The sequence below is a fragment of the Oryzias latipes genome, chromosome 17 (assembly GCF_002234675.1).
Source record: "Oryzias latipes chromosome 17, ASM223467v1".
NCBI classification, from domain to species: Eukaryota; Metazoa; Chordata; class Actinopteri; order Beloniformes; family Adrianichthyidae; genus Oryzias; species Oryzias latipes.
The window spans coordinates 3,994,738-4,016,984 of record NC_019875.2 but is presented as its reverse complement, the minus strand read 5'-3'; the positions used below and the strand labels follow the sequence as shown (position 1 = coordinate 4,016,984).

The window sequence follows — 22,247 nt, the reverse complement described above, 5'->3', positions numbered from 1 at the left end:
GACCAATGGGGTTCAGCTATGGGCCAAATAAGGGAAATGGGAGGGCTGGAGCGGGAGCAGGGGAATATAAAGTTGGGAGAAGCGCTCTCATCTCGCTGGAGAGATTCAGAAGTTGCTGAATTAGTTGTACGGCGTTTGTTGCGGTCTATAGTAACCAGAATAAAGAACCTTAAAAGAGGTTAAGTCTCCGTGCCTCACTGTGGGAAAGGGACACTACATTATTGTATGGCTCTTTCGAAATTACATTTCAAAATATGTGGCGTTTATGGCTCTCTTCGCAAAAAAGGTTCCCGACCCCTGGTCTAGTGGGTCTAGATGACCCAACTCCCAATGTTAAAGTGCTTAGGATAGCACAAGGGTTACACATTTGGAAAGCTCGTGTGAATGTGTGTTGTTTTATGGTTGTACTGATGGATTGGATTTAGAGAAAACGCTGTTAACTCTACAAAAACAGCTTCAGTATCTGATTGGTTGTTTGATCAGTGAAATCCCCCAGATTACATACAGATAACCTCAAAACTTGGGGAAAAAAATTGTCACTTTTAAAAATGCACACTCTATCTTTCTAAGAGAAAGAGTGGATCAATGACTGAGACACAAAGTCCTCTGAATTGGGAAACACTGTGATGTGTTCACATGTTTGTCCAAAAAGTCAACATTGGCAAAAGCAGACATCAAGAAACCTTCTGCATCTTCAGACATGAAGGCCAGATGCTGGAGTCACAAAAGAGCTGCTTTTATTTGAAATTTGTTGCATCATTTAAAGCATTTAGTAATTAATCAGTGTTGGCCTTTGAAAAATAAATGCTCCATTTGAATGAAAGACATCTGCTGAAACGTTTGAAGAAATGTTTTTAATATTGGAGACAGATTTCAGATTTCTGGACTTTAGTCGACTTTGCTGAAGTCGACTCTGCGTTATTCTTAAATCAATCAAAAGCTTTGGTCGTGATTTTGCTATTTTAAAGGTTTGTTGTGTGTACTCATAGGGTAAAATCTTGTAGGATGTGCCAATACAATACCTGACTAATGACATCCTCGGACAAAAGGACTGCAGTATTTCAGTCCCTCCCACATCCACCACAGTGTCTGCCATTTCTTTTATAGTCAGGTTTCCCCCTGCAGCTCTCCACAGCCGGAAACATTTACAAAGTTCTCTCAGAGGAGCAAAGAGCAGCCCTTTTAAACTTGAACACGCTTTCTAAAGCTCCATTTGTTTTTCAGAGCGGCTCCTAGCTAACAGCACGTTAACAGTCTTTATTTTATGGACTGAAGAACACACAAACCGAGAGGTTTCCTGCATTCAAAGAAAGGTTTATAGATGACTGAAACTTTAGTAATATATAAGTACATCTGAATTGACATTTCCCTTGGATTAATGACCTTTGCAGACTATATTTTACCCGCATTTTTTTATTACATTCAATCTTTTCATGGCTGTCACTTTCCTGTGACGTTATGACACGCTGGAGCAGAGATTTTCAAATCTGTCAAGGTTAATTTAAAGCTGTTGACTTAGATTTGTTCCTTTTACTGTGAAAAAAAGAGGAGTTTCAAGCATCATTTTATGCCCTGCAGTTACTAGCTTGCCCAATCCTTGCCGCCCTCTTTTGACCCACCCTTACTGGCTAAGCAGCTGTTACACGCCCCTCACTCGCCCCTTTTGCCATTATGGTTAAAGCTGCTTGTGACAAATTCATTGAAAAAAATGACCCACATCTTTTTTTAAATGGCAGTTTTTCAGTTGGTTTTATCTCCATAGAAACCATTTAATGTTGTCGTCACCTGGCGGTGACGATCAGGTTTGTGTAATTTTTAGAAGAATCGCCAAAAGGAAACTTTTGGATTTTCTTGGCAACTAAGGCTATTTGTCAACCACGCCCACATTCCGTTCATGATGTTTGTTCTATCGTTTTGTTCAGCTTGAGCCAACCACCCATGTACCAAACGGTCATCGTAGTTTTCTGGTAAAAAATGTGTGAGCAACAGGGAAACGGCACATTTGTAAGCTCGCCATGCTAGCGCCGCTCCAGAACCTTTTTTCCAACATTTTTCCTAAGTATCTTATAAATGATGCTGGAGGAAATAGATTGAATTCCCTAGGTGGAGTTTAAATTTGTAGAGCATTCCAAAGGGGATTTTTTTTAATTCAAGATGGCAGCCTCTTCCAAGGTCAAAGGTCAACAAAACTTGGGTTGTGGTTGTAGATCTAATCAGGTGGCCTGTGTGGGAATTTCTATGAAGATCGCTTGAATAAAAGTTTTCTTTTCCCATATTGTGTGAAACTGTGATCACTTCTAAACCACATGGGGCCCACTTGGCCTTGCTGGGTGGGTATTGAGAATGTGAAGGGGGTCAAATTTCTGCTTCAACTCGCAATACGAAAGAAGAATTGCGAGAACTACCTTGTTCTCTCCGTCCAGGAGGGGCTGCTGTGGGACAGAACAATCAAAAATGGATATTTGGAGCCAATTCCATCACACAGAGAAAATTCAAGGCTGCTCAATGGTGCTGCTTTGAAATCCAGATTGTGCTCACCATCTGACCGCAGACCCGCACACGTACGTGTGCATGTCTGCTGGGATGAGTGGACACAGTGGGGCTATCTTCTCTGACAAAGACATCCACGTCAAATATGGATGTCTTTTGAGATCGGTTCATGCACTGATGCTAGCAAATCCACATTTCAAAGTTGACTGTTTAAGTAAATGATGCGTCAGACAGCCACTACCTACATTTTCTGCATTTTCCACGACATTTAAGTCTTTTTGGATACATACAGAATTCATACGTGTTTCTTGCGTTTGTCATTTGTCGAAGGTTTCGGCCGATGGGTCTTTTTCATTCGTTTTTGGGCTGTTCAAAATTTTTTGCTTGGTTGATAATTGCAAAGTTTATGCGTATTTCTTGTAGTTTATATATAATTATTAAGTAAACCTTACACAATTCTGTCATTTTTGCGAGATGCATACACACATTTGTGGCTTCCCACAACCGTTCCACGTATGCTTAACAGACTTTTCACGCATGTACCACCGATATATACGTTTCAAATCACGTATAAGGGGCACATTTCATATTAAAATTACGTCATTAATGCACAAACTACTAATGAATGGCATATAAACAGTGAAATAATCCTGCACTGTTCCACGTTGATTAACATGTTCTTTACGTGGTTTATTCATACTTCTTCTGTGGTTTTAACGCGGTTCATTCCTGATACATCTTCGAAAGTTTCACGTAAAGACCACAGCTTTTCTCACTTTTTTCACATATGTATATATTCACGTATGACTATTTTCATCCGTGCAATTTGCGCAAAATGTAGGCAGTGGAAAAAAGCTTTAAAAGCTGAGCCTGCTTTGTGTGTCAGTCAGTTGGACTGGGTGTTTTTTTTACTGCACTGCAGCGAATAAAAAATTAAAAGACCTGTTGTTTGGATGCCTCAGAAAGCAAAAGTGCAAAAGAAACTAAAGCTGACAGGTGGGGAATGAAAGCAGACTATAAAATACAAAAAAAAGGTAGAAAAAACCCCCACAATCACCATCTTTTTCTAAACACACAATTTATGTATTCCACCAACACCTCCTGCCACACTGAAACTTTATTATCAGGGTCCTGAATATATTTACAGTTTTAATCTTCCTTATCGGGCGCCTGTCCTGCTGTGAATGTTGAAGCAGCCGCACACGCAGCTCTGCCTGAGAAAATCTCTTCAGCCGGGGCTCGTTCCCTTCGCTGGTGTTGTCATTTACATTCAGCCCCACTGTCTCACCTGCAGAAGTCGGGAGCCACCATGCCGTAAACATTGATCCTATCGCACAGCTCCAGGGCGATGGTCATGGTGAACCAGCCCGTGCTCAGCCAGGAGTTCGATATCCTCCTGAGGAGATGCGTAAAGAGGGAGAAACATGACAATTAGATGGGTTTTTCATGCAAGAAAGGCCAGAGCTGATTTATCCTTCTACGTATGATTAACAAGGATAGATAGTCAGAATATTTCACATCCATTTATTTCACAAGAATAAAGATTTGTCTTGGTCCACAGGTCGATTTTCCTGACTGTAAGATCACCCACGTGCCCTCACTGCTTCATTAAAAAACAGATCCATCCTTTGTATTGACTGATAAAAATGAGCCCCATCAAATAATCAAACCCTTCATCAAGAAGTGGTCTGCATGAAATCAAATGGCCCCTGCTGCAAAGTGGCAGAGGGAGGAGAAGCAATCACAGTTTTTCAGATGTGATGAGGGACGTAGGAAGAGATATTTACATGGCACTAAGAGATCTCTCTAGGGCGTGGGTGTGGACTTTGACAGCTGAAAACATGTCAGATTCAGGATTCACAGCTGCATTCAAAACCTTAAGGGTTAAACTGATAAATGCAGGAAAAGAAAACATGATTTTAATGTTCTATGATTGACTGAACATGTGTGCATAGGAAGCGGAATGCAGTGTTTCAACTTCCACACAGCTTGACTTTAGTTTTATTGTGGAAGAACACAAATTCCTTTTAGCATTTTAGGCCGAGAGCAAATCTGAGCAACTCAAGGCAAAGTATCTTTATTTCTAAATTCATACATACAGTACAGGTAATCCATAGTGCAGAAAGCTTTGGTGGCAATGAAATAACAAGTTGCACGTATTGCATGCAAAGAAACAACAGTTAAGTTTGTGATTTTAGGTTCTTACGGCCACCAGGACTGTTGCCTACAAAATGTTGTTTTAGAACTTTACAATCGATGGATCCGTGACGGGTAAAAAGGGAAAAGATATGTTACTTTCTAAAAGTTATATGAGAAATTAAACCAAAAAAAAGTTTAAAAAAGCAAAAGGTGTTATGGGTAAACTTATATACATCACTCATTATTTCATAAACAGATTAGAGGATTCAAGGTTTTCTTTATTGGCCATGTATGCATCAGCTTTCATTGAAGTCTGTTGGAATTCTTGTGCAAGGCTCTAAGTCACAGTATAGATTGAGGAATCAGAAAGGAATCAGGATCAAGAAGTATTTACACCAGAAAAGCAATAAATCCTTCGCTACTATTCCCGTCTTGTTGTTTTATTTATTTATTATTATTTTGTATTTGTATTTCTTTGGCTTTTTGAATCTTGTTAATAAAAAATATGTATAAATACTGAAACAGACTTTTTTTTTTCTTTTTCTCTTTTTCAGAACCGAAATACTCATAGGGCCAAACTTCAAAACGTGTTCTTACTGCTGTAAACATGTTGATGTTGAGCTGCTAGAACAGCTCACTTTAACCCTTTCTGTTTTCTTAGAACTTCTATGAGGTTTGACCGAAAATAAGCTAAAGAAAAAGTTCATATGGACAGAAAGTTTCCCTCCACCTTTTTTTCAAGTGGTTATTAGTGACAATGAATCTACAGCCAGACATACAATTCAGGTATGGAGGTATGGCTCTGTACAGCATTTATTGGATCTTAATGATTTTGAATAACTTGTTTTATTTATTAGTCAGACATCCTATGACGAGTTAATCAAAATAACATATGACTCCCACCTTTACACACTTGGCTGAATGCAAACACTACTTTCATAAGGGGAAAAACAGCCGCTTTTACAGAGTTTAAGCCACTTTAACTGCACTGTCAGCTTTAGTTAAACCACAGTTTGGCAATCACAAAAGCATTCACTAGTGAACTATTACAGAAATTACAAATGGGGAATCAGACACGTATCAGATTAAGCAATCACTAAGTGCTGTTTATAAGGTCCACATGTAAAAGAAATTCAAATACAAAATGGTGATAAATATCTATTTTGGCTTTGTGATGATCTATTCAGAGGTTTATATTTGTTTACTATAGTTAAAATATTTATTCTAATAAATTGAGAAGAGAGCCTTTTGACTCGTATAAATAAATATAAATATTTTAATCAACCCATTCAGTAAATTTAAAACTGATCAATCAAATCCAACAACTGACTTTAACCATGAGTTTTTACCCATGGTCCATCAGGGTCCCTAATGATGCTCACTCAGTCACCCGGTATGTATGTTACATTTGTACATTTAGGGTTTTTTTTTTTTTATGATCTTGTTACACCATGAATGATGACAATAATGCAGTCCTTTCCATTCCATTCCATTTTAAGGCCATTCCATTTATTATTTTTGTCCTTCCAAAATCTAAATTTTTGTTAGTTTTTCATGTAAAAACTCATACATTAAGATTTAATCGATTCAGTTTTATTCACTAGTTATGAGAAAACAGTTTTTGTATTTAGAGTCATGATTGTAGAAAAAATTAACAGTTTTTTTGTTTATTTGTGTTGAATTAGACATTAAACTGAATTATGAATTCATAGATGCACTTTGCTGCTGTACTTAAGAACATTTCACAACAAAAACTACAGCATTAAAAACTGCAAAACGTAGCTCAATTGAAGGTTAAAAAATTATCTGTTATGAAATTTTATGTATGAATAGAACCAGTCAAAGATGTTTTATTTTTGTCCTGATGTTAATCTGAATAATGAAGATGGTGTCCATATTAGATAGATAAATGCTCCAGTTTCAGTTGAATAAAAGTAATTAAGTTAAAATAAAACATGAAAACTGAGACTCTAATAGATCTGAATAAATGAGCATTTTTATGTCTTAATATCAGGTTGTTTACTGTATCTGAAGATATATAAAGAAAAATGAACCAAACCGAGAAATAGAATATTTCTTTGTTTTATATTGAAATAATGCCTCCTGAAATAACTGCGGCAGTGATGTTTGTTGTGTTTATTCACAGCACACTAATCACATTCATTACATTCTGTGCACCTCTCAAAGACACGATATTGTGGGGGGAAAATTGCAGGAAATCCTGGAAAAATCACAGCACAAAGCCGAGGAATTTGTTTACAGAATGAGATTGTGCAAAGACTCCCCGGAGCCAAAATAGCTGAAATGATTTTGGCAATAAGCCACCAAACTAATTTCCTTTAGAGTGACCAGCCCGATTTAGAAAAACAGACGGCTGTGTCTGGCCCAGACGTTCAGGAGGATGGAACGCCTGCCAGAACGCCACGAAAGAGAAATGGCTCAACAATGACTGCAGGGAGACCTACATTCACCATAAAGTAACCCTAAATGACCACAAAATGACAGTAAAAAGATGATTAAATATGCATTAATAACTGGAAGGGGTACAGAATTACCCCATATAAGATTAGATGGTATAAATGGACCACAATGAGCTACAGAGTCTGAAATAGGAAGAGAGGGAGCCAGAGAACGACCGCAAAAAGCCAAATCAAAGGCCGCATCGTGGCATGGAACTACAAACAAATGTAACACAACCAAAGACAAATCTGCTAATGGGGTATAATTATAAATACCCCACACAAAATACCACAAATAATGAGTTTATATAATACAAAAGGGGAAAATCCAAGATTATAAGCTGGAAGAAAAAAAACACACAGATGACTAGAAAAAGCACAGAACTCAAACACAACGCTGCAAAATGACGCAAACATCTGCAACCCACAGAGTGACATGCTCAAAGACACAAATCGTCTACAAAAGCAGGGCTGTAGGAGTAAAAGGAGGCCTCTGACATTTGAGCTGTCTGTCCTTTGAGCCCAGCTCCTTCTTCTCAGCTGGTTAAACTGGGTTGTGGTTCCCAACAGTACCAACACTTTTCACTGACTCCAATGTCATAGCTCAGACACAAACACAAGGCGACCTGAATTGCTTTTGGCTCTTGGGTTTCTCCAAAAAAAGAGAGATTTTTTTAAAACAATGTGACAAAGGAAGTGTCAGGAGGCGGGCCTTAAAGCTGCTGCTGCTTATCTCCCGGCCGCCTCGTCACCTCGCTGCTTCTCAGAGGTACTTACAGTTTCTCTTCCCACAAACACAAACCTCCACTAAAGCTGAGGCTTAAACACTGAAAGGCACTGAAACAAAGCCTGAGCTCTGATATGAGAAGCCCTGAAACAAACAGCCAGGTTGCTTCATCTGCCGCTGACACATCTGCAACAGAAGCCTCACTTGGTTCTAAAGCATTTTCTCACTGGTTTTGAGAAATAAACATCAGGACAGAATCCTGCAAAAGACTTGCTTTAAATGTTTCCTTGAATGGTTTTCTTCATGGAGGTGAGAGCGGATGATGAAGTTCCTCCATGGAGCCACTAGGTGTTCAGCCCGTGTCATACAGCCTACATTTTGACTGAAAATTGGTAAATATATATGTGGAATATTCAGAAAGGTTGTGGTCTTTACGTGACTGTTTCACAAATGTATCACAAATGAACTATCTAAAAACCACAGAAGAAGTATGAACAAGATTTACGTAACAAATGCGTGTAAACTACCTAAAATATGCATGTAAACCGCGTAATTCTCAGCCAGAGAAAAATCTTGAACAGCTCAAAACTGAATTCATGTAAAGTCCCGTCGGCCGATACCCTGGTATATCACGCATGTATCACTAAAGATTGAAATATCATAGGTGGAAAATGAGCAAAATATACACGGCCACTACGTATTACATGCCCATGGATTACATGAAATCTTTCTTCCTTTATCCACCTTTGTCATGGTAGGGAGAACACGTCAATGTAAGGATAGGGGGGGTCATCTAAGATAGCACAAGGGTTACATAAGTGGAAGATGACCCTAACCCTCTTTTTAAAACATGCATTCATTGAGCAATAGAGGCTTTATTTAGTCCTTCCTACATAAAACCTTATTTAAATAAACAGGAACTATCTATAAACCGCCAGTTGATTCCCTCTAAATTTAGACCAAACCATTTCTTCCCCATGCCTGCTTGTTTCATTCTTAAGAAATCGCAAAGACATTACGCTGTCTTTTGAAGGCAGTTTGGCTGTAATGACTGAATGGAGTTCCTATTTGCAAGTGGAAGGTCATCAAATAAAAGAAAGAAACTTGTGTCTACTGTCCAAAAAGAGCATGTACTAAACTACAAACAGGTCCACACCAGAAAATTATGATTTCAATTATACTATTAAAACCTTTGTGTGTGCTTATTTGCAATGTACCATTTAATCCAGAACTCCTCTTAATTTAGCATCGCCTTGAACAGAAAAACATTGACTATAATTGCGTAGTAAGTGAGCATCATCTAATGCTTTCCTTTATGTTTTAAACTCAGAGTTCAGGTTTTTTTTTTGTAACAGTCCACCAGATCATTCATTTTTTCTTGGGATTGAACCCTAGTTAATGTTTTCTGCAGCTTTTACAGTAAAATGATGCAGGAATCACATCATCATAATATTCAATAAGGATGAAATGTGTTTATATTTGCTACATTCTATGCACATTTTCATGCACCTTTTCAAACTGATTCCCCAGTTTTGGGAATGAAGATGTTTTTTAAACCCTTTGAGGAAATCCACAACAACTTTATTTTTTTATGAAATGTAGATATAATCAATTACAAAATGTTATGCAATTTGGAAAGTTTTTGTTCACAATAATGTTGACATGAGTGTTCACAAAAAAAGCCCCTTTTGGACCTAATGTCTCTAATTTGATCCGAACATTTTTAACATGGTGTTATTGTATTATAAAGAATTAATTTTAAAAACATTTTGCATTCTTTCAATACAGCAAGTAGTTATTTATAAAAACAAATTACTATAGTTCAGTTATCCTCACCATAACATCGTTAAATGTTTTCCCGCCAAAAGTGTTTTTGAGGTTTCACGGAAGCAGCCATTTTTAAGTAAGCAAAAAAGCTATTCTACTGCTCCTAGTGGAATGATGATGAACTACAGTGCAGAAAACATGGACCAAATTACAAATGATGGGTTTTAAGGAAAGTTTGGATCACGCTCATGAGACGGGGTCTCAGAAATGTGTGGATCCAATTTGATTTGAATGGCTATTTTGGGTTTAAACTGCCCGGTACCAAAAATCATTCATACCCAATGCAATAACCCTGTACAACAACTCACAATGCAAAAGATAACCTTTGCACATTGTTATTATCTATTTATTTAGTTTTTTTCTATTTTGCACATTTCTTTTGCACATCTTTTTACCTGCACTGTTCTGTAAATACCTTTTTAAATTATACTACTACTTTGATGTTTGCATTTATGCTACATTTTCTTTGTTCTTGTTTTTTTATTTCATTCTAATTCTTTTTTCCCTCTGCTGTCAGTTGCTATGGTGACAAACAAATTTCCCACGTGTGGGATCAATAAAGTATTTCTGATTCTGATTCTGATTAAATGTAAAGAAAATGTAATAGAAGCTTTTTTTTGAAGTATGGCCCTGTGGGAGAGTGAAATCTTTCCTGCTCAGAGCAAATTTGTCAAAAATATTAAAGGACCTCATAAATAAAATAGAAAAATTAACTTAAAAATTTCCTCCAAAAAAAAAGAAAAAGAAAGAACCATCGTCCACTGAATGAAGTGGAGCCAAACAATCATATTAACAGAATAACGGTGACACAGTTTGTCCAACTTTTATCTTTGTTAGCTTATGTTTGGGCGGCAGCTAAAGTGATGTCATCGCGCCGCAGACTTCTCATTTTCCTTTAATGAAGAAGTCAGGTTATCTGGAAACTGTTGATTTGTTGTGATATGTAAACAAAGCCTCTGGGGTGTCGCATCCTACAAAACACACAAATACAAAATTCCCTCTTGCAAATTAAAAACATCAAAGCATGGCGTTATGCCATAAAGCAATCAGTGACGGTTGCATGTAAGCCTCACTCAGGAGACGTGCACCTAATCTCGCTTGTGAAGTCATCCTCATTTCTTTGTTTATGAACATGCCGATGAATAATGCGGTGTGAAATGTCAAGTTCTCAGCTTCAGCTGCTGCCTTTTGAAGGGATTTGAAGGAAGCAGGGAGGGGGAGGGGTCTGGATAACTTAAGTCTTTTCTATCAGGAGACACTATTTTTTGTATTATTCCAGGAAAATTATTTGATTACTTACTGAACCCCATGAAGAGAATGGTTCTACAGGTCGTGCTCTGATTCCTTTTCATTTTCATTCTAAGGATTTTCTTGCTGCTGCTTGGGATGAAGGTCACACAAAGGTGTCCCTCAGGTGTGATCAGGGCGAGCAGCAGCATCTGTTGAGCATTTTTATGCTGTGAAGTCGCAGCTGATTCACCTAAGTGTGTTTTTAAGTGCAGGAACATAACGAGTTTGAGGTTTACAGCAGACAAGTTCAGCCTGAGTTACTGCACTGATTGCAGGTGGTCCAGGGTTGATTACCAATTTGAGATTTTATTCTGGCCCCATATGTACTTGACCTCCACAGCACTTCCTGCCTGTTTACAGCTTCTGCTCCATCACTGATTCACACTACAGGGACTCATAGCAGCTTTATGAAGGTGATTTTTACCCATGACATTTCCCCACCCAGTTCAATATGATCTTTTTATTTTATGTCTCCACTTTTAGACCATAAATCGCTCATCTGTCCCTCCGTATTATGACTAACAAGGAAGGTGAACATCCATGAGAAACTAAACTCCACCCTCCATGAGATTTAACCCATCAGGTCCATTGACTATATGTGAAAAACTGGACTGAGTGACCCCTCCCCCCTGGTGTTCCAAACAGGAAGTGGCTCCAAGAAGCCAAAATACCATAGACGTCTATAGAGAAATAAACAGCTGTTACTCTGTCATTCTAGTTGTCAGAAGAACATAAAAATCCTCATTTCTTCCATGATTTTTTTTATTTTTTTTTACAAGTTATACAAATTATTAACTGACCAATCAGATGCCTGAATAAAAGTATGTGGCCTGACAGTGAACGTTCAAAACGTTTGAGTGACAAATTCTTAGAGTCTGTGTGGTAGGGGTGTGGACTTTTAACAAGCTCACGCCTGATTGGTGAAAGTGGTTGCCATACTCTGCTCACAGATGTTGTCTGGTTCCAACACGGTGGTATTTAAATGGACTTCATTTAGTTGGAGCTGGAAGTAAACCATTTTGTATGGGTGGCGTCTCCCTTGCTTAGTCCAGTTCTCATATACCAGTGGTATACAGTATGATTGTCGTGATGCCTTTAACCCTTGTGCTATCCTAGGCATTTTAACATTGGGAGTTGGGTCATCTAGACCCACTAGACAGTGCTCTGAACCTTTTTTCTTCAATGATTTGTGATCTTCACTGGTGTCCATGGATTACATGAAATCTTTCCACCTTTATCCACCTTTGTCATGGTAGGGAGAACACGTCAATGTAAGGCTGGGGTCATCTAAGATAGCACAAGGGTTAACACCGTCTGGTAGTGCAAGCAAGCAGGAGGAAGGGAGCAGCGTGAACGCGCGGAGGGGGCGTGTCTGCAGCTGTGACCACCGACCAGAGTCTGTTATGGGATGAGTACTTGAATTGAATTTACTTGAATTTACTTGAATTTACTTGAATTTTTTCTACTACCACCTGGGGGGTATTCCAGAAAGCAGGTTATGTTAGCTCCCACGGTAAGTTTGAGGCTAAGGAAGTTGATAACCTCAGCTTTCGATTGCAGAAATGGAGGTATGTTACAGGATATGTTAAGTTGCCATAGTAACTCATGCTCTGAACATAACCGGGTCTGGAGCAGGTTTAGTTGAAGGTTAGTTTGTTTTCAGAGAAGTGAAGCAGCATGGCGTGTCCATTTGAAGATGATTTAGTGGATGAAGAAGCTCAGATAATACTTTTTCCACCATGAGAGGGTGATAAGACAACATATGGATGTTGGAAAGATAAACTTTTTTACTTTGATCTAACTTGATTATTTGATTCAGTTAAGATAAATCTTTTTTTGTGTGAAGTCAGCTTAAAAATAACACATAGTTTTCAGACAGTTATTTTACTTTCATTCAAATTAATTCAATAAAGTTGGTGTAACTTTGGTGCTGCTGTTAGATCGGCACCGCAAGGGATTGTGGGATACCAATCCCTTTGCTTGTCTGGACGGATTTGGGTTTAAGTGTGGCTTTTTGACCAAATGTGTTTAGTTGTTTAGCTGTTTTACTGTGTTTTGCCATGTTTTGCAGAGTTATTTTGTCCTACTATGCTGACGTCTCTGCACCATGAGTGAGAGGGAGGGAGAGGATGCTGAGTTTATATAGCACACCTACCATCATTGATTGTAATGATAATGACGGAAAAATTCTTTAATGAATTTTTGCACTCTCTGCATTTTTTTCCCGTCCTTTTTGTTGTTATAAAAAATGAGCATATCTGCCGGCTCAAACTTAGACATATGAGAGTTCAAGAAATATAATTAATTAAGATGGAAAAAATATTAATTGAATTGGAGTAATTTGACATTTAGTTAGATAAATACGTAAATTTGAGTTGTATAAATTTACAACTCAAATTGCTGCAGACTGCAGAAAAACATAAACTCTCCTAAAACCAGTGTTAAAAATGTCCCAAACTTTAAGTAAACATCTTTTGAAGACATGTTTCCGGTTCCGGGTTACACAGCAGGACGCGTGGCGTGCCTCTCTGCGATTACAACTATCTTCAAATTACTTAAAAGGTTGATTTTCCCCCAAAAAAAGAGATGACCATGCCCCCGAAGAAAACCCAGGAATATGAAGACCTCAAAAAGACTCTTGACATTATTCAAGAAACGCTGAAAAGTTTTATGGAACAAGTGTCGGCTAAGCTAACGCCACTTTGGGAAATGATGGAAGAGTTCCGAAGATTTCGGGCTCAAAACGAGCAGCGAGAAAACCGGGTCGAGATTCTGGAGAAAAGACTGGACGATGTGGAACAACAAGTAAGGATGAATAATGTCATTCTCACTGGAGTACCAATCAAGCCTCGAGCGAAACTGACAGCAGGAGCCAGCACTGCTAATGCTAGCGTAGCTAGCAGTGCTAATACGGAGATCGGTGCAGAGTCTCTGGAGCAGCAAATACATTCATTTCTCACATCTAAAGGGATTTCCCTGGATCTCAATACCATCAAGACCTGCCACCTGCTCCCCAGGAGAAAGGAGACGGATAAACTGGCGATCCTCATCAGGTTTGTGAATCACAAACACAAGCTAGATTTGATGACCCAAAGGAAACACCTGAAAGGTTCGGCTGCTTATCTGAACGACCATCTGACCAGAAGGAATGCTGAAATCTCAAAACATGCACGGCTTCTCAGGAAGCGTAAGCAGATTGAGAACACTTGGGTTAAAGGCTGCAGGATTTACGTCAAACCGCTCGGTCCAGAGGACCGGTCCAAGGTTCTGGTGGTGAACACCATGAAAGACTTTGAAAAGTGTTTAATCATGGTCGTCTGAAACAACATGGAGTAATAAACCGAAGAGCCAAATAATTTCAAGAAATATGACACCTGGATTCCTCACTTTCTCTGTATGTCTGATGTAACCTGATGCAGCAGCATCAGGTTACTCAGCATCAGCAGAGTTCTGACCTGCAGACAACTTGACCTCAACTTTCACCGCAGCTGATATCAGCTGAAGAAGGATATGGACCTGAATCTAATGTCTGCAGACATAACATCGAAGAGAACTATAAACTGTTTAAACACAGAAGAACAGCTGTAATCAGTAAAAGAAGAAATACCAACCTTGGACAATCGACGGTTATGGACCCTTTTTATTTTCCCCCTACAGCATAACTTTATTATATAAAAAAAAATAAAAATACAAAAAAATATTTAAAAAAGTAAAACAAATGATTAATCACTTATTGAAAATTGTTAAATTGATTGACTTTTAATGATATTTAATAATATTGATTTCAGGCAGATTTCAGCCAGAGTTCAGGCTTAAAGTCAGGGTAGTTTAAACATGCTTCCTGGAATACCCCCCTGATGACGACCCTGACGAAGGCGGGAGATATTCCACCGAAACATGTTGGTACTTTTAACAAAAACAAACCAGTGTGTGATAGCAAAATAATCCAAGAACTCAGTATCATTTATAGATACAATGAACTCTACTGAATCACTGTTATGGGATGGAAAATTTTTCTAAAAAAGACAGTCAGTGGTAATCTCATAGGGGTTACATGAACGCCCCAAAAAAAGCATTTTTTTTCCTCAAAAAGCCACACTTAAACCCAAATCCGTCCAGACTAAAACCACCCGTTTTCGCGTAAAATTAATTAAATTTGCGTTAGGATGCCCCTACTATGCTGTCAACTGTCTGCTATGATGACCGTATGTTAATCTGTCTGTGTAGAACATGCTGGGGGGGGGGGGGGGGGGTGTTGTACGCAGGAGAAAACAACAAACAGGTAGAGAGGCAGGGGCGGGGCTTAAACTCACCACTTATGATTCCAGACCCGCAACAAACTAACAGCTGCTTCTTAATAAAAAACAGCTGTCATCCATAAAATTAATGTAATTTATTGGGTTGACCGCATTAAAAAATAAATAAATAGAAAGGAGTCTGCATCAAAGTGAATTTATTTCCATCATCTCATTTATCAGAACTCTGTGTGTTTGACAGACAGAAAAGTCTATTCAAGGTTGTGGAAAATGGACAAAAGATCAAAGGAAACATCACGCTCATAGATAATTAAATTAACTAATTAAACACATATCCTGACAGCATTTTGAATCAACACAAGTATTGCCAAAGAACTTTCGCGATATTTCGGCGAAACAATTTTTTTCTAACACCTCTAGTGTTGCAGCTCCCTCTGCCTTCATCTTGGTGGGAAACTGATCCAAATGGCTCTTTACAGGTACAGGTTGCTGACCCCTGTCATATGCAATCAATGGTCCCAGACGCTGGGCCTTGCAGAGCCAGACCCGGATCCCAACTTGATGCAAAACTAATATCACATGAAGCGGCTCCACACTCGCAGCGCTAGCTAAGTTATAAACCCAAAGCTAAAAGTTAAAAAACGCCAAACTTAAAGAAGAGCCTTCAACTTAAGAGAAACAAAAAGCTGCTTTTTACAAACTTCCTCATCGTATGGATTCATGGAGACATAATATGCGACTGACTCGAATGTTTCCCATTATCTCACAATAAAGATGCAGACACTACGAAACTAAACACTACAAAATACCAGTTTTATTTTGCTTTATTTATCCGTCACACTTTAAAAGTTGGATGCGGCTGAAGTTACCAGAGAGCTGAGTCAACTGGACTTCTTTTTGTAGATTTGAAATGTTTTCCTCCTGATCTTAGAATCTTCTTCAGACATCAGACCCCTGTTTCTTTTCCTTCAGCGCCTCTTTTGTTGAATTAACTCTTAGTTTCAGTTCAGGAGGGAGATCCCTTCTTTACCTCTAAGGCTAAACTGAAAATGACCCTTTTTAGTTGTGGAAAGCACAACTAAAAAGGAACATTTTAGTTGTGCTTTCCACAGAGCCGAGTCTCACTTTCTTATTAATGCAAACTCAAAGTGTGAGACACATTTTGTGAGAGACAAATCACACCTTTATCATCATTACAGCTGAGAAAACTGCTGACACTCTGTGAGTCCAAAGGTTTGCCTGTGATCTGTTTGAGTTGAAACCTTATTGGAAAAGTGACTTTAAGCTCAAAGGTGTGAACATGACCTTTAAAGGTTACACTCATACAAACCCCCTTCAGTTTCTGACGATACAGAAACTGCAGAATTATACATAAAAATAAATCTAAGTTCTTTTTTTTTTGTTTAACTTAACATTTTATGAATGTTTGGAGAATGTGGAACATTTAGGATATTTTATGTAATACACCCATCTATTTTATTCTATATAAACACATCTGTTATACTTTTAACAAATATTTTGTAAAGTCTAGAAAAAGCTAAAATGGGAGAATCCTCCCGGACTACAGATGGACTTGAAGCCAATTTACAGTATGAATGATAGGTAGCGTGTTTCACATCTCTAAAGCTAAAGTTCTGCAGGAATATCTCCACCACAAAAGCATAAATTACTGACGCTTATCCCTTCAGTCTGAGAATTTGGGTTTGTATTAGGCCTGAACAAAATATCGCAGATTTATCGTTATCTCGACATCAAGCGGTGCAATACCCGTAACGCAAAAGATGGCAAAAATTGCAATAAATGGTTACAATAAATGTGCTAAAACAATCTTATGGCAGTTTAAAGTATTTAACCAATCAAATCAAGCCATTTATGCATTTGACCAATTGGATGGAGCCCTTTTATGTTAGACGTTCGCCTCTTATGTAGACGAGGGTCATTTGGAGTATAATTGTAAAACATGTTTTTGGTTGTTTTACCATTTGTTCATATACAGCAAGTTATCGTGATCGCAATATTGATCACTAATATCGCATATCGCAAGTTTTCCTCATATCGTGCAGCTCTAGTTTGTATTGTCACTCACAGCCTCAATAGTTCCTTTAGGCTGGAGCATTTCCTCCCAAAACAGTCTGGGGTCACATTTAAAATGGAACTTTTTCATTTTTTAATGCAAACTTTTCTTTAAATACTGCAGCCATACTAGCAAAAGACCCCCCCAGATATGTTTCACATAAACACAGAGAACAGATAAACCAAACATCGGCCAGCAATGAAGACAATTCCCTGTTCTTTACGCCCCCCCCCCCCCCCCCCCCCCCACATGATTTTCCATGGCCGTGTCACATTGACCCGTACAGATAACGAGGGTTCTTAGGTCCTTCAGGCCCATGGAGGGTCATAGAGAGGAGCGGCTGCATCTCAAGGGGAGAGCAGGCGTGTCCTACAGTTCCTTTGAGGCTCGTACGGCCACCTTAAGGGATGACTCGAAAGGGAATATACCATTGTCGTGAGTGTGGTAACTGTATCATATTTGTAAGGCTAATGGAAGTTACACACACTTCTGACGAACGAGTGATGCTGTTGTACGGCGTCCTGACGCCACACTCTAGTCGTTCGTAAGGAGCAAGTACTGGCGCCTTACTGATCGCATGCAAAGGCTGTACGCACAGAGTGAGCACAGGATACATAATGCTTGTAGGACGTCTGTAGGATGACCCAACTACACTTGATTATCTAATTTCCTCATTTCTAACAGTCAGGCTGCAGACAAGGAGTGTGTACTGATAATGTGAACATGTACAAGCTCCTTGCACTGACAACAGGGTTCAGTGGAATGGAAAAACTGAAATCCTGACACCCCTGCTTCTCACCTACTTCCCCCTTACCTGCCCTTGCGTGTTGTATAAGTATTCATAATGACCTGTCCATGTGCATTTTCTTTCTCACCAGACGGTCTACAACATAGATCTTTGGTTTTTAGCCCACAGTCAGCCCAGATCCACCCCTAAGGGCAGTTGTGAATAAGACTCAAAGTGGTATTGTTAGAGTCAGAAACAGTCAAGAGTGATGAACACAGCTCATTGAGTGTGTTTCTGATATACGTCTGAAAAGAGCATCTTCTGCTGAACAGTTTTCAGAAACAAGAAACGTTTGAGACTCTAGAAAAGAAACAGTTGATACTAAAAGACAATTATGAATGTGATTCTGCTTTACTGTATTTGACAAACGTCGGCTGAAGCAATGCTTCACTCTTCTGAAAGTAAATTACCGTTCTTGATACAGTGCTGTCTAAAAGATCAGAGACCACAGCATCTTCCTCCAGACTCCACTCAATGTATAAGGATATTCTACTGTTTACGTGGATAAATGGGAAAATCCTTTCCAATCTTTGTCTGTGGGAGAATGTCTCTTGCTTTATAGAAACAAAGTTTTTCATCACCATCGAGGATCTGAAGAACAGTGAGAATGTTGTTTCCAACTTTGAGGCACAAACAAAAGGAGCCAACCTGTTCTTCTTCAAGGACTTTAAGTCACTGCTTTTTGAGTTTTCCTATCGTCATCCCAGAGAAGCTGAGAAAATGCAGTTTCTGCCATCTGTCTTTGTCAGCTAACAACTAGCCTGTTAACCCCCCAAATCTTTATTTTAATAAATATCAACATCATCATCATCATCATCATCATCATCATATCATGCTTTTATTGTTCATGTGCTCAGCCTTCACTTCAAAAGCAATCTAGCCAGACATCTTTTTGACAGACAGGAGAAAAGGAGCGTACTGATGAGTCCAAAGGAAACCACAGTGTTAGTGATCACAATAAGACATTATCGAGAGTGAAGGCAGCCGCTGAAGAAACACAAATGTAAAAATCAAAGCCTAAACTGCTCTAATCATCACCTGAGGCACATTTGGTAATTTAGAACAAAGGGGGAAGAGGGACGCCTCTTCTGCAGAGCAGCTATCCAGCCTTTATTAAAATCCGTGATTCATCCCACATCACGCTTAACATTTAAATGCCCATAAACCAGCAGGGTTTTCAGTCCCACACCTGATTATCCACAAACTACTATCAGTGCTGCTTAAATAGAGGAAAGGCACTTTTTAGACGTGTTTGTAATTCCAATTATACATAAAAACATTGCTTCTAGCTGAGTTTGAACAAACTTAACATCTAGGGATGGGAATAGAAGCCCCATGAAGCCTCATTGGGGTTCATGTAATTGTGCCGGAAAAATGAACCACCCATTCAGGGCTTCGAAACAACACAGAACAGCTGCATCTGGTGGCGGACTGGACATATATCGACATTTGTTTTAACAAAGCTCCTTGTGGAAATGTGGAAATGATGATGAAAAAACGTAAAATAGAACAATGTTGTTAATGATGATAAAAAAAACATATAAAACAGCACAACATGTGACGTTTTCTGTGAGAAGTGCTTGACACAGCAAAATACACATCACATGAAGAAAAAATATAAACGCAAATAATAAACATATAAGGCTAGGCTTGAACCTAGGACCTCTAGGTCAGTGTTTTTCAACATTTTTTGAGCCATGGCACACTTTAACCTTGAAAAAAATCCCGCGGCACACCAGCATCCAAAAAAAAAAAAAAAAAGCAGAAATTCATGGTCTGTATTGATCGACAGCCCCCCCCGCAATCTCATGTAGATTTTTGTGACAATTGAGGCAGAAAAAGCAGGAAGTCGCGGCTGTTTTTTTCCGAGAGATGAAATAAAAGTTAAATTAGAAAAATTTAGAAACTGTTTGTTTGTTGTGGTTTCAAGACGTTTCACAAGGACGACTCATTGTGCGCTGTCCCTTTAAGCCAATGCATCATGGGAGATGTAGTGTGAAAACTGCAAAACTGAAAAAGGGCAGACTCGCGTCTCTGAGCTTCATTGTTTTGTTCACTTGTTCCACGGTCTGATACCGGATTCTGTGGAAAGCTACACCACTAAAGACGAGCTTTAGCTGGTATTTTTGTTGGAACTGAGCGACTTTATCAACAGAATTAAGAACAAGGAAGTGAAGACTTTAAGCACTTCTGATTGGTCACACTGATGACATGTGATTAAGCCTTCAAGAATGATTGGCGGAGACAGTTAAAGGGGCGGGACTTTTCCTTACACACTTATAGCTGCAGCTAAATCGCGGTACCGTCATTCTTATCAAAATGTCTTTAATAGAATTAAGTAAACACAAGGAAAAAGTTATTTTAAGATCTTTTATATTCCTAACTACTCAGTGTTTTATCAGGGCCTGTTTGGATGAAAACAGAGCTGATTTCCTGGAGATGGAAAATGTTTTTAGATCAGGGAATGAGGGCAATTTCCCACGGCGCACTTAACCATCTCCCACGGCTAGCGTGCCGTGGGAGATGGTTGAAAAAGACTGCTCTAGATGTACGTACCACTGACTAATCCTCTGAGCTAACTTTATTGACAAGGCAATGACATGCCAGTGTCATTGCATTGTTTTTATTAATTATACAACGTTCTTAGTGTATTGTTTTATTAGGAAAAACCGAGTTGAAATGATCCTGAACCACAGAAAGTTTTTTACTAGGAGCCATGGTGAAGTGCAATGAACTGACGCTGATTCCAATACAAGCGAAACAATAGAACTGGTTTGGAAACGTTCAGAATTCATTTCGTATTTCTAGAGAATGGCGCGCCCAACTGTTCAAAACACAAGTGACATCTGAACCGTGGTTCGACCAAACGAAGCATTTGGCCTAATACCACGTGATCTGCGCTAGTTGACACACGCCCCGAAACATTGTGCCGAAACACTCTGTTTCATGAAGGTGAACCGCGCGCCGAAGCGCCGTGTCAAACGGGCCATCCCTATAAACATCTAAAGGTCGGGTGTAACAGCCCACAGAGCAGGTGAAACCTTTCATAGAAACTGTTTTCTAATAATGCAGCTCCATGGATAACTGTAACACCAAGAGGCCTCTGCCGTGGTTATACTGACTCTAAAAGTCGCCGTGTTTGAAGCATTCAGCAAATCCCCTGCTTGACATTTTCCCTCAGCAGAGCCCGTCTTTAGATGCAGTCAGATCCGGTCTCTCTGGACTCCCCAGATGAAAGGGTCAGACAGGAGGAGGGAGACACCAACAGAGAAGTTGTGTACAGTTGTGTTTTCATTAGGCCTTAATGGCTGTTGGACTAAGAGCTCACCGTGGAGCCATTAAAGCTCAGCCCTTTAATGCTTTGCAGCTTCAGACAAAGAGTTGTGGGCGCTGGCACACATGCTGGGCGGCGTTTACGGAGCCTCGTGGACATACTGTAGAAAAGAAACCATCTGTGATCCAACAATCAACACCGGTTCACAAAATTGTTAATGCTTCCTGAGCAATGTGGTGAACTGCAGAAGCAGCTTTGTTTCTGAATGCAGCTAACCGGGATACTGTGAACAGTGTTTGCACATCAAATACTCTGATAACTGACAGCTCACTAATGGAACTTCATTACACATATGTTAAAAAACACCTTTTGCGTATTTTCTACCTTAATTAAGATTCTTTTAATTCAAAGAGGGAGCAGCTGCTCCTTTGAAGTGTTTTACGGTTGGTCGGCCATTTTTCTACAGCAGCCCAGAGGGACAAGAAATGGATTTAGTCAGTCTGCACTTTCTACTATTTAGATCTTGTTGGTAAAGAATTTTTTTTCCCATTTGATGAACCCAAACTTACAGCAAATTGAGACAAATTGATTAAAGCATTTACTTCTGAAAATGAACCACTTTCCCATTTCCCCTCTGTTGAAGCACAAGTCAAAGTAGCATCTGCTTTTTCTAAAAAACAAACAAACATTCAGGCCATTTTACCACCATCTCATTTCATGCACATCTTTGTGTTCTTTTATGTCAGCTCAGAGATGGTTATCATGGTAAACAAGGCAAAACAGCATCATTATAATTAAAAGACCAATGGGAACACATACAAGGTGATTGGATGGAGGATGGACACTTTAAGTATTTTTTTTATAATCTAACCTTTTCTGCCGTTAACGTTGGGATTTTGATGCATGGTTTTTGTTTTTCCAATA

The 22,247-nt window shown here is 39.1% G+C and overlaps 1 protein-coding gene across 2 annotated transcripts in view; it reads right to left on the bottom strand.

Annotated features, from left to right (window-relative positions):
- The window catches only part of st6galnac5 (ST6 N-acetylgalactosaminide alpha-2,6-sialyltransferase 5), a 71,302-nt gene that overhangs the window by 8,915 nt on the left and 40,140 nt on the right, over positions 1–22,247 (bottom strand). For both annotated transcript variants that reach the window (XM_011486046.3, XM_020710697.2), the window contains exon 4: positions 3,779–3,886. In XM_011486046.3, the coding sequence (XP_011484348.1) occupies positions 3,779–3,886 (108 nt within the window). The remainder of the gene's footprint in view (positions 1–3,778; positions 3,887–22,247) is intronic.